General features: G+C 39.0%; 1 protein-coding gene across 1 annotated transcript in view; it reads right to left on the bottom strand.

Annotated features, from left to right (window-relative positions):
* Positions 1-11,721, bottom strand: part of HFM1 (helicase for meiosis 1) — a 71,279-nt gene extending 59,558 nt beyond the window's left edge. The window contains exons 1-5 of the mRNA XM_078391754.1: positions 11,660-11,721; positions 10,947-11,059; positions 10,121-10,220; positions 2,620-2,867; positions 991-1,038 (exon numbers count right to left, since the gene is read on the bottom strand). Coding sequence (XP_078247880.1) covers positions 991-1,038; positions 2,620-2,867; positions 10,121-10,220; positions 10,947-11,059; positions 11,660-11,721 — 571 coding nt within the window. The remainder of the gene's footprint in view (positions 1-990; positions 1,039-2,619; positions 2,868-10,120; positions 10,221-10,946; positions 11,060-11,659) is intronic.
* Between the last annotated feature and the right edge of the window lie 780 nt (positions 11,722-12,501).

Here is a 12,501-nt window from a genome sequence, read left to right on the forward strand (position 1 = left end):
ATATTGGAAGCTGTAAAAAAAAGCCAAAACACAAACAAACACACACAAAAATTTTTCTCTCTGTCATATAGATTGAGTTACTAGAGTATGGTTTTAGTGGCTACCTACAAAGGAGAAAACAGACATCTTGGGGAAACAGAAATAAAGCAATAAAACAAATAAAACTATATGCAAAAATACTGATTAATATATCAAATATTAATCAATATTTGGGCAGAGGAATCTAATAATTTTCCTTTGTTGATAGCCACTAAAGCCATACTTTAGTAATCCAATCTATATGGAAGAAATAGGGGGGAAATTGTGGATATAATTCTAATTTGGGAAGGGTGTCATGGCTGCTTTCTAGCAGCAACCAGGGTTAAGGAGATAGTGCAAAACCAAAGAAAGGTTGATAGACCCAGGTCTTACTAATCTGGACATTTTTTCCACCAGACATGGAAAGCCCACTTCAATTTTATGGATGCCTCCTGAGAAGTAAGCCCTAATCAATACACACAGTCAAATCAATACAGTACACAGCCTCCAAGGCTGCAAACCTCAGTAATGGCCTCATGCAACATCACCACAGAATGTGAAGCAGAGTTTCTGTTCCATGCAAAACATTTAAGTCTGTAAAATATTCTGTGCAAATCCTTCCATGTTGCAAACTCTGATCTCCCTGCAAAATCTTAACAGGTATTAGAAGTCATTTTAGCTCTTATCATCAGGACAGAAGAAACTTACAGGTCTGATAGAAAACTTCGATAATATGGCTACAGGCCAGAGGTTCCCCATCACTGCCATTACAGAATATGGATGTGCTCACCTTTCATCCTCTGGATCACAGATATATATAGAAATGCATTTGTTCCATTTGCTCTCCTATTATAGGAATTCTACAGCCACATGATTAATTTGTCAATTTTAAAAGCATATTGAAAAGCATTACAGCTTACAATTATATATTAGCAATATATATACAGTATATATAGGCACATGAAAGGATACGGATTTCAGTCACAGGCCTTAAAACCTTCAAGTCTTTTTCAGTTGTTCCTATCAAATGAATGAATGTTTGCTTTGTCTACCACTCATTAACAGTATTAATAAAAATACATATTCAAAGATAATGGTTTGGATTCATATTTAACCAAGCCTCCTTGAGTTCCATTATTTGGAAAAGGGTGGCATATAGAAATAAATCAATAAAATGCTTACACTGGACCTGCTAAAATCAACGAGACAAGTTAGTAGTGACTAAAATAAGCACCTTACATTTAATGACTTTAGACTGTAACATGGCTAACTATAGATGCAAGCCAGTATCTTTACAGCTATGAAAGAGGCAACAGATTTGGGTAACCAATACTGATTTCTGTAAAACTATCTTTTGCATTATAGATCTTGGGAGCCAACGGATATGCTAAGGACCGGATATAAAATTACCAGTCAAGATGTTATTCTCATACTGCAGGTAGATAAATCATTTCACATGAGAACTGGAGTGGAAGACTTATCTTAAGGTGCGATCTGATGGGGAAATAGCTCACATTTTAGACCACTTGTGGCACAGTCTTCTGCGAGCTACTTCCCAGAAGTCACATGATACATAGGTAATTACAGACCAGTCCAATCCTTGTCCATGCCCAAGCTGGGCTTTTTTGGGGGCCAGGCTGGAGCAATGCCTGCATGGCCAGAAGGATTGCTCCCAGCAAAGCAACACTTTATGGAGCATCAGATGCAGTCCCTTCTTGCTCTCTACTCATACCCTTAGTAGAAAAATGTCCTGAATCAATTTGAAGACTCTAAATTAAAATGTCTGCATGTTGTTTTTTACAATGGCCAGTCTATGCACCTTACAGTAAACATATCCACAAGATATGCAATGGAGGAAGGAAAGTCATGAACCACATTCATGCCAATACATAGGAAATCTGTGGCAGAGAACAGAATAAAACCCAGTTAATTGCTTCTGGAAAAATTCCATGCCAATCTATCTCACAGGAAAGAGCTTATTCCATCACAGAAAGGTGTGCTAGTTCTGTCCTGTGGCTCCTCCTTTGCAAACTGCATCTCACCTTCAAACTGCATAGTCAGCTAGAATGCTTTTCCCCCCAGAAAGGATATTAAATAAATAAATACATAAATAAAGAGCTCTGTTTACTAACAGAATGGAAATCTGATGGAAGAATTGCTTTTGAAATGCTGGATTTTTATTTTCTGCAATTTAGCTGGATTTAATTTGATAGAGGAAGTAAAGGAAAGAGGGACGATGTGATGAGACAATGCATAGTTTTCTTTTCATCAATTTCCCTGGCTGACCTCCAAACAGCAGAGCGTTAAGCTCTCCGAGATATGCATTTAATTCCACCCAATTATAATTACTTCAGTCTTCTTTGGCTTAGGTGTACCTTTCTGTAATTCACATCTCTCTTTTTTCTAATTTGCTTCTGACCTTCTACATGAATACTACTGTTCTTCTTACTTTATATTACTTGAGCAGATTTAACTGTTGTGTATTTCTTGACTCCATCGACAGTTCTGTTCATGAATATACATTATTCATAGTTATGGCATGAAGCCTATGTTGTAAATACCTTTTGTAGGGAAAAATTACAAAGAAAATGTGTAATTTACCTTCTGCACAAGAAGTCTTTGAAACACAAGGAAATGAGAATGCGTTTTCAATTCCATTTGCAGAAGCAGAAATAACATCATTTACACTAAAATCTGAATATTGAGCTATCTGCATATTATTTCTCCACTGGCCTTCTACGTTCATCTTTTTGTTGTTAGTTACATCACATGTGTCAATTCCTCTCTTGGTATTGGCACTCTCCATGTTGCCTGTATTTCCATATGTATACTTAGCTGGTTTAAATAAACTGTAAGAAAGGAAAAGCATATTTTCATATTATATGAAAAAATACACTGCTTCTCCGAAAATAAGAGAGGGTCTTATATTAATTTTTGCTTCAAAAACACATTAGGGATTATTTTCAGGGGATGTTTTATTTTACAGTCATGTCATCTTTTTCTGGTTGCTACACAATGGTGGAGGGCGGGGTTTCACTTAACTAGGGCTTATTTTCGGGGTAGGGCTTATATAACAAGCATCCTGAAAAATTCTACTAGGACTTATTTTCAGGTTAGATCTTATTTTCCTGGAAACAGGGTATATTATATGAAATGATTGTAATGTAGTCGAAATCTTGTTGCATAGTACTCCCAGCACACCTGGAAATACATTTATTGGCAGCATCACATTGTTGCTGATTAAAGGCTGCCGTTCGTGATTTCAGAGCGCACACACTTTATACACAGTGCAATTAAATTGCGTGCACTCTGAAATTCCAGAAGGAAGCCTTTAATTAGCAACAATCTGACACCGACAGTGATGTCATTCCCATAGTGCAAGCAGACACCAATCAACAAGACTCAACAGGAAGTAGGTATGTAGATGTATACAACAACAACAATAATAACAATAATAATAATATGCTGTCAAATCAATTCCAACTTATAATTACCCTTTCCAGGGTTTTCCATGTATAGGGTAGTTAGAAGTGGTTCACCATTCCTTTTCTTCTGGGGTGCCCTGGGCCTATGTATGTAGGCATCCTTCAGTCTCAAGAGACTATGGCAACGTGCTCTGAATAGAGGTCTTGGAACAGTGTCTAGTGTGGCTGAGAAGGCCAAAACAACAGTGATAATCCCTTCCACGATGAAGACAAATACAATCTGTCCCCTGTCCAGCTCTCTGATTTTGCTGGTTTTGGGACTGCCTCTTTGCCTCGGCCTGCTGGACAAGTGTTTCTTCAAATTGGGAGAGGCCATGCTGCACCGCCTGTCTCCAGGCTGAACACTCAGATGTCAAGGTTTCCCATCTGTTGAGGTCCATGTACAGTGGTGCCTTGCTTGATGAGGATAATTCACTCCGTTCAAATCCCTGATAAGTGAAATCCTCGTCAAGTGAAACGAAAAAGCCCATTGAAATGCATTGAAAACCAGTTCAATGCATACCAATGGGCTAAATACCTCATTGTAAAGCGAAGATCCTCCATAGGGCGGCCATTTTCCAGTGCCTGTATAGCGAGGAATCCGTCCTAAAGCACAGCGGGGAGCCATTTTGCACACCGGGTGGCCATTTTAGAGCCGCCGATCAGCTGTTTTAAAATTGTTGTCTAGCAAAAAATCAGTTCCCAAAGCAGGGAACCGATCATCGTGAGCAAATTTTTCCTATTAGAACATCATTTGCGATCGCAAAAGTGATCACAAAAAGCTCATCAAGCAGTTTCATCGTTTAATGAGGTAATCGTTAAGCGAGGCACCACTGTATCTTGCAAAAAGCTACACGGGCTAGCTCTTCTTCCAAGAGGCATGATGGGAATTCGGACTGCCATACGTAACTCACTGATTTATTCTGCCATCACACATGCAAATTATGTGGTAATGATATATCACTGCTTACACTACTTTGTTTCTAACACCTGACAAAAACCACTTAACATCTATGGGTTTCCATAACTTTTCCCCAACCAAACTAAATTGATCAGTCTACCAGTTGCTTCTCTCTCTCTCTCTCTCTCTCTCTCTCTCTCGGATTATCACTCTTCTTTTGGCCTTCTCAGCCACACTAGACAGTGTTCCAATTTCCCTCCCCTCCCTCTCACACACACACAAACAGACACACACACACACACACACACACACAGAGAGAGAGAGAGAGAGAGAGAGAGAGAGAGAACGAGAATGAGAACAAAACAAGAGATTAATTCAGCCCTGGATGGGACAACATGAAAGGCTAATTGGACACATTTAGTTTAACACAGTAGTGCCTCTACTTATGAACGCCCCTACATACGGACATTTCGACTTACTAACAGCTCCGTTTGCAAAATTTTGCTTCCACTTACGAACACAAAAAGGCAGGAGAAAAGGGCGGGAAATTCAAATTGCTAACTGTAGGTGGCCACAAGGCTGCTTCTTTGTAGCTTTTTCAGCCGGGTAGTTAGCAAGTATGCGATCCGAAGAGGCTGCCTGCTAAGGTAAGGTGCTGCTTTATACTTTTAAAAAAACTGTTCTGGGTATTTTTGGAGTGTGGTTTTTGGCTAGCGGGGTTATGTTTCTGTGCTGTGATGGGTGTTGGGGGGGTTGTTTGGTTTTTGGCTTCCCCCATTTCTGATGGGGGATTGTTTGCTTTTTGGAGTTTCCCCCATTTCTGATGGGTCTTGGGGGTTTTTTGGGGGGGTTCCCCCGTTTCTGATGGGTCTTGGGGGTTTGGTTGCTTTTCAGAGGGGTTCCTCATTTTCGATGTGTCTTGCATGCTTTTTGCTTTGTTCTCTTTGCATTTCTGACCTGCTGCATTTGTTTTTGCAATAATTCCTGCATGCTTCCCTTGCTTGTCCCTTTGTTCTCTGTGCATTTCTGATCTGCTCCATTTGTTTTCTGTGCATTTGCAATGGTTCCTCCATGCTTTCCTTGCAGCTTGGATTTGGGCTGGGGGGTTATGTTTCTGTGCTCTGATGGCTCTTGCAGACCCTTTCTGCAAGGGTCTGTGCTGGTTGGTTTGCTCTAAAATGGAGTTTAGACTCAAGTCTCTCTCCCCTCCCCCATTGTCTTCTCTCTCTCTCTCTCTCTCTCTCTCTCTCTCTCTCTGCTCCCCAGGTGCTTGGTTTAGTTTAAAATTTGTTTTGTTTAAAAGGTGCTTGGTTTGGGTTAAAATTTGTTTTGTTTAAAAGGTGCTTGGTTTGGTTTAAAATTTGTTTTGTTTAAAAGGTGCTTAGTTTGGTTTAAAAGGTGTTTGGTTTAAAATGTGTTGGTGTAAAATTGTTCCCCATTGTGCCCTCCCTCCTTTCCTGCTCTTTTTTTTAACCTACATCATCTTAGGTTAAAAAAAAATCTTCCCCTAGTGGTAGAGACGGATTAATCAGTTTTGCATTAGTTCCTATGGGAACTAATGCTTTGACTTACAAAAGGCGCCTTTACATACAAACAAAAAACAGCTCAAATGGATTAATCAGGTTTCAATCCATTCCTATGGGAAATGCTGATTCAACTTATGAACGTTTTGACTTAAGAACATCTTCTGGGACAGATTAAGTTCATAAGTAGTGGCACCGCTATAAGTGGTACATATCTGGGTCTAGAACTACAAGACAATTATTGTATTCCAGGGGTGAAAACAGCTAAATATAGATTTTAAAAAACAAGGAAGAGAAGAAAAACATATGACACTGAATGATAAATTTCTCAGGTAACATCCAAAATAGACTATTTGACATCCATACCCACAGAGACTGTAAAATTATTTTTAAAAAGTAATTAGTTGCTGTTAAAGTTCCTTCATGGATTGCTGCCTTGTCGTAGCGAAGGGGCTTCAGTAATTCAGGGAAGCTATGGGCTATGCCGTGTAGGAGCACCCAAGACGGACAGGTCATAGTGGAGAGTTCCGACTAAACGCAATCCACCTGGAGTAGGAATTGGCAATGCCACCCCAATATCTTTGCGAAGAATGGCCCATGATCAGAAACAAAAGGCTAAAAGATACAACGCTGGAAGATGAGCCCCTCAGGTCGGAAGGTGTCCAACATACTACTGAGGAAGAGTGGAGGACAAGTAGAAGTAGCTGCAGAGCTAATGAAGTGATTGGGCCAAAGCCGAAAGGACGCTCAGCTGTGGACGCGCCTGGAAGTGAAAGGAAAGTCCGATGCTGCAAAGAAAAATACTGCATAGGAACCTGGAATGTAAGATCCATGAACCTTTGGAAGCTTGATGTGGTCAAACAGGAGATGGCAAGAATAAACATTGACATCTTGGGCATCAGTGAACTAAAATGGACAGGAATGGGCGGATTCAATTCAGATGATTATCATATCTACTATTCTGGGCAAGAATCCCGCAGAAGGAATGGAGTAGCCCTCATAGTCAACAAAAGAGTGGGAAAAGCTGTAATGGGATAAAATCTCAAAAATGATAGAATGATTTCAATACGAATCCAAAGCAGATGTTTCAAAACCACAGTCATTCAAATTTATGCACAACCACCGATGCTGAAGAGGCTGAAATTGAACAATTTTATGAAGATATAAAACACCTTCTAGAACTGACACCAAAGAAAGAAGTTCTTCTCATTCTAGGGGATTGGAATGCTAAGTTAGGGAGTCAAGAGATAAAAGGAACAACAGGGAAGTTTGGCCTTGGAGTTCAAAATGAAGCAGGGCAAGGGCTAATAGAGTTTTGTCAAGAGAACAAGCTGGTCATCACAAACACTCTTTTCCAACAACAAAAGAGGCGACTCTACACATGGACATCACCAGATGGGCAATACTGAAATCAGATTGATTATATTCTTTGCAACCACAGATGGAGAAGCTCTATATAGTCAGCAAATACAAGACCTGGAGCTGATTGCGGCTCTGATCATCAGCTTCTTATAGAAAAACTCAAGCTTAAACTGAAGAAAGTAGGAAAAACCACTGGGTTAGTCAGGTATAATTAATCTAAACCAAATCCCTTATGAATATACTGTACAGTGGAAGTGAAGAACAGATTTAAGAAACTAGATTTGGAGGACAGAGTGCCTGAAGAACTATGGATGGAGGCCTGTAACACTGTACAAGAGGCAGCAACAAAAACCATCCCAAAGAAAAGGAAAGGAATGCAAAAAGCAAAAAGGCTGTCCGATGAGGCCTTACAAAGGGAAGGGAAACAAAATGCAAGGGAGATAGGAAAAGCTACAGAAAATTGAATGCAGACTTCCAAAGAATAGCAAGGAGAGACAAGAGGGCCTTCTTAAATGAACAGTGCAAAGAAATAGAGGAAAATAATAGAAAGGGAAAAAACCAAAGATCTGTTCAAGAAAATTGGAGATGTTAAAGGAACCTTTTGTGCAAAGATGGACATGATAAAGGACAAAAATGGTAGGGACTTCACAGAAGCAGAAGACATCAAGAAGAGGTGGCAAGAATAACCCAGATAGTGTGGTTGCTGACCTTGAGCTAGACATCATGGAGAGTGAAGTCAAGTGGGCCTTAGAAAGCTTGGCTAACAACAAGGCCAGTAGAGGTGATGGTATTCCAGTGGAACTACTTAAAATCTTAAAAGATGACGCTGTTAAAGTGCTACATTCAATATGCCAGCAAGTCTGGAAAACTCAACAGTGGCCAGAGGACTGGAAAAGAACAGTCCACGTCCCAATCCCAAAGAAGGGCAGCGCCAAAGAATGCTCCAACTACCGTTCAATTGCACTCAAGCTGGAGTACAAGCTGGATTCCGAAGAGGCAGAGGAACTAGAGACCAAATTGCTAACATGCGCTGGATCATGGAGAAAGCCAGAGAGTTCCAAAAAAAATCTACTTATGCTTCATTGACTATGCAAAAGCCTTTGACTGTGTGGACCACAGCAAACTGTGGCAGGTCCTTAAAGAAATGGGAGTGCCTGAACACCTTATCTACCTCCTGAGAAACCTATACATGGGACAGGAAGCAACAGTTAGAACTGTATATGGAACAACTGATTGGTTCAAAATTGGGAAAGGAGTACGACAAGGCTTTATATTGTCCCCCTGCTCTGGTCCATGGGGTCATGAAGAGTTGGACATGACTTAATGACTAAACAACAACAACAATTTTATATTTCACTTGTGTTCACTTCTGTTCACACTGATCGACATTTTTCCTCCCACAAGAAAGGTCAAGACAGGTCTCTGGATCACCCCAACTTGTTCCCTTTTCAATTAATGACACTCCCTTTCCTGGCACCTTCCCCAGCACCATCATTCAGCGGGCCATGCCAACTTTCTTTTCTTTTTTAAAGTAAAATGACACAGCAAAAGAGTGATACATCTACCTAGAATGGTACATATAATACCACCAATGTATCTCATTTATTTAGAATAACACTGAATCAATAGGAAAATATATTTTAAAAAATTTAAATAGTAGAGTAAATGAAAGTAGAGCAGGCGTGGTGGTTCTCCATCATCCCTTTCAAGTGCCACAACCCACCAAATACATCACAGGGTTATAACTTCAGATAAGACTGCCCACAGCTATATTTTGCTGCAGACTAACCATCCACATAGGCTACAGAACAGGCTGATTAGGAGTGCTCCAAATCACACTCACAAACACACACACACACACACAAACCCCTGTAAGCCCTACCACTGTATCAGAAAGGAGTGGGATGGATTGCTCTAAGTCAAAACACACATGAATGCTCTAAACCAGACAGCACTAAAAGCAATCCAAATAGTGAGCTATTATGCCAGGGCAGACATGTCCTAAGTTTAAAACTTACTCTCCTACCACAAATGGAGTGATCACTTGCTAATCTATAATCAAAATATAATTTAGATGTATCTTCATTATCAGAAAATGGAATTAGTTACAAGTAACCAGTAGAATCAACTACAAATGACTGTCATAACTAGTTCAGAAGCTAACATTTTCTTTACATGAAGGCAAATTGAAAGTCAGTTAGATGCTATCAGTTAGCTCCTACACATCCCAGATAATTATATATATATATTGAAATAGCTGTATAGACATTTGGACTAGACTGAGCATCAGTGCTCATTATCGTCTAGTTGGCTTTCAGATCCACTCTACATAGCTTAACATCATGTGTTGACTTCCAAGACAAATTCCTGAAATGTACAGTGCTAGTATGCAATAGCACACTGGTTAAGACTGAAATTCATTTTCATTAAAGAAGTAAAAATGTTGTTTTTGGTTTAAAGCAGCTGGATTGCATACATGTGTTGTGTGACAATTTAATTGAATAAATTAATTTATCTGGAAGATGCCACAGGACTATGTCATTGTGTGGGATTTTAAGAGTGCATATGGTAAAAAGTCACCTCTTAACTAAAGTAATAAACTAAATCCTGTGTTTAAATTCTTGTTTAAAAAAGGGTTGTGCCTAGAGCAAATCTAATTACTGTATTAAAACATTGCCGAGAGGAAGTATCCCAGTTTTTCTTACATTCAAAAGAATATTAACGCAACTGCCGTGAGCCCTATTAAGCACTTTCATTTCAGAGATCAAAAACTCAGTCTTTGACAAATGTATCTAAAATAATATTGTTCTGATATTTTGATGAATTATTATAATTGGTAAAAAAAATCTTACCTTTTCCTGAATTTTGAGCAGGCGCTTTCATCACCATCTTCTCCTGGAAAATTAATTAATACTTTGTCTTCTGATGGGTTTCTACAAGGCAGTTGACAAGTTCTGCCGTCATATTAATCAAGGTCATGGAGCAACAATAGAAGTGATTCCAGGCAGCTGGCCTGAAAATTATTTTTATTTACCTGCCCGAATTGAACTCAAAATAGGCTTTGATTGTTAGAATTCATAGCAAAATACATGGGTTTATATGTATTTAGAATGTTATCCTTTAGTAATGCTTTTAAAGGATGACATGTCAATTCTCTTTGTGTGTGCTCTTTACAAAAACAAGAAAAATATGGTGCCTTCTAATGATCCATCAATTCAATAAAAGTTGTATAAAGGAAAATAAACTTCGTCATATTGTTCTAATTGTTTTCTTGTGTCTTCCAAGCCTGCTGCTGATGCCATCCATAAATATATCTCATTTGCTTTTGAGTCTCACTGCCTTATCATTGACAGAGGAGGAAACTTCTATATGTATTGAGTAACATGTCCCTGGACAGTTCTTGAACCTCAGGTGTCCTATAATAAATATTTTATTTACTGTGGACAACTGATTCCTTTCTTTTACAACATGCATATCTATCCAAAGAACTATCCAAAGAAACTGCACCAGAGCACAGAGAGAGTTCCGACTCCTGTCCTCTGAAGATGCTGGCCACAGAGACTGGCGAAACATTAGGAAGAACAACCTTCAGAACACGGCCGAAGAGCCCCAAAAAACCACAACAACCATCAGATCCCAGCTGAGAAAGCCTTCGAAAATAATTATGAAATATTCTACCTTTTTTGTTATTTTCCCCCAATTCCATTTGTAGTTCTTGAGTAGGTGAAATCTCGAACGCAGATGGAACAGGTGCAAGATACCAGTTTGTTGGCTCTTCATTTGCCAGATATCTGTTTCCAGTATATTAACATGAAACAAGAAACATCAAGTGCTTCCAACCAAATTAATGACAAACCACAAGAGAACATATTGACACTGTGTCACTTCTAAATTATCCCTCTTAACATTACACTTTAAAAATGTGTTACATTCAAAATGCAAGGCTTCTGTTAACCCAGTTTGATTAAATTTGAATCTGGCATGCAGTGGGATAATACCACTGTACCACTATAACTGCTAATACTCCGAAATGCTCTCCTCTGCACAATTAACATTGTGCGAATTTCTGGTGGTTACACACACACGCTTTCAAGAAAAAAAAACAAAGAAAATAATAAATCGTGTAATACACCCATTAACAAATTAAGAAATTACCATTGACCCAAATATCTGGGTTTGTGCCACTCTATTCAATGGAATGTGAAGAATAAAAATTAGAGATATCAATTATTTCTAAAATGACTATTCTAAGATACAGACACACTGTTATTGAAACTATGTAAAGGTAAAAATCATTTTTTTCTTTACTAAAACATGTATTCATTATAAAACAAAAAACACAAACCCCCTCAAAAATAAGTATTGTTCACCAAACCACTGGTCCAACTTACTTTTGTGTTCCATCGGGCCCTTCAAAAAATAAATTATCCAGAGAAAATGCAGGGTCTGCCATTGCATCAAAATGAGGTATGAATGCTCATTAAGCTGTAAGAGTCCATGAAATTCCACAGTATTTAATCGTTATTATATTTATATTCTATCTTTTCTCTAAGGAACAGAGGTGAGCGTACACTGTCTTTCCACCTCACTTTACCCCCACAGTAATATCTCCTCTCTGAAGTAAATTAGCCTGAGAGCAGGTGGCAGAGACAAGGTCACACAGAGAACATCGTGGTCAAATTGGTACTAGAACCTGTGGTTTTTTCTCAGTCCCACATTCTCTAATAATTCCACATCATACGTACATAAGCACTATCCTCACAAAAGAATGGAAGCCCTTTAAAACGAAAAAGTAATCAGGATAGCAGGAAAGCTGAATGTAGTTTTCCCTGCATGTATTTTCTTACTTAAATTTCACTACCACAGAAAGAAGCTTGAAGTTATTCCTGCAAGATTGCCCTAGTTACTTTCCTCCTCAGAGTTAGAGGAGAGCTGTGCCCAGCAGCCATTTTGGAATCAATATCAAATATGAACAAGTATATACGTTTGCTCGATTTTATGAACTTCCAGGGGAAAGTGGCAGCCCTTTCCTTTAGCACCTAAGACTTTGTGGTACATAACAATGTGCTACATCACATATTCAAAATAAAAGGAGCCCTAAATGAGCTTAGCTAGAAGGACTGTTCTACGGCGTGGTTTTCTAAGATACCTGTGGTTGGTTCCCGGTTTTGGAGCAATTCACCTTCCAACCCCCCAACCTCCCCACTTAAAAAAAAATGAAATCAAATGTTCT

This window comes from Pogona vitticeps, chromosome 4 (assembly GCF_051106095.1).
Source record: "Pogona vitticeps strain Pit_001003342236 chromosome 4, PviZW2.1, whole genome shotgun sequence".
Lineage (NCBI taxonomy): Eukaryota > Metazoa > Chordata > Lepidosauria > Squamata > Agamidae > Pogona > Pogona vitticeps.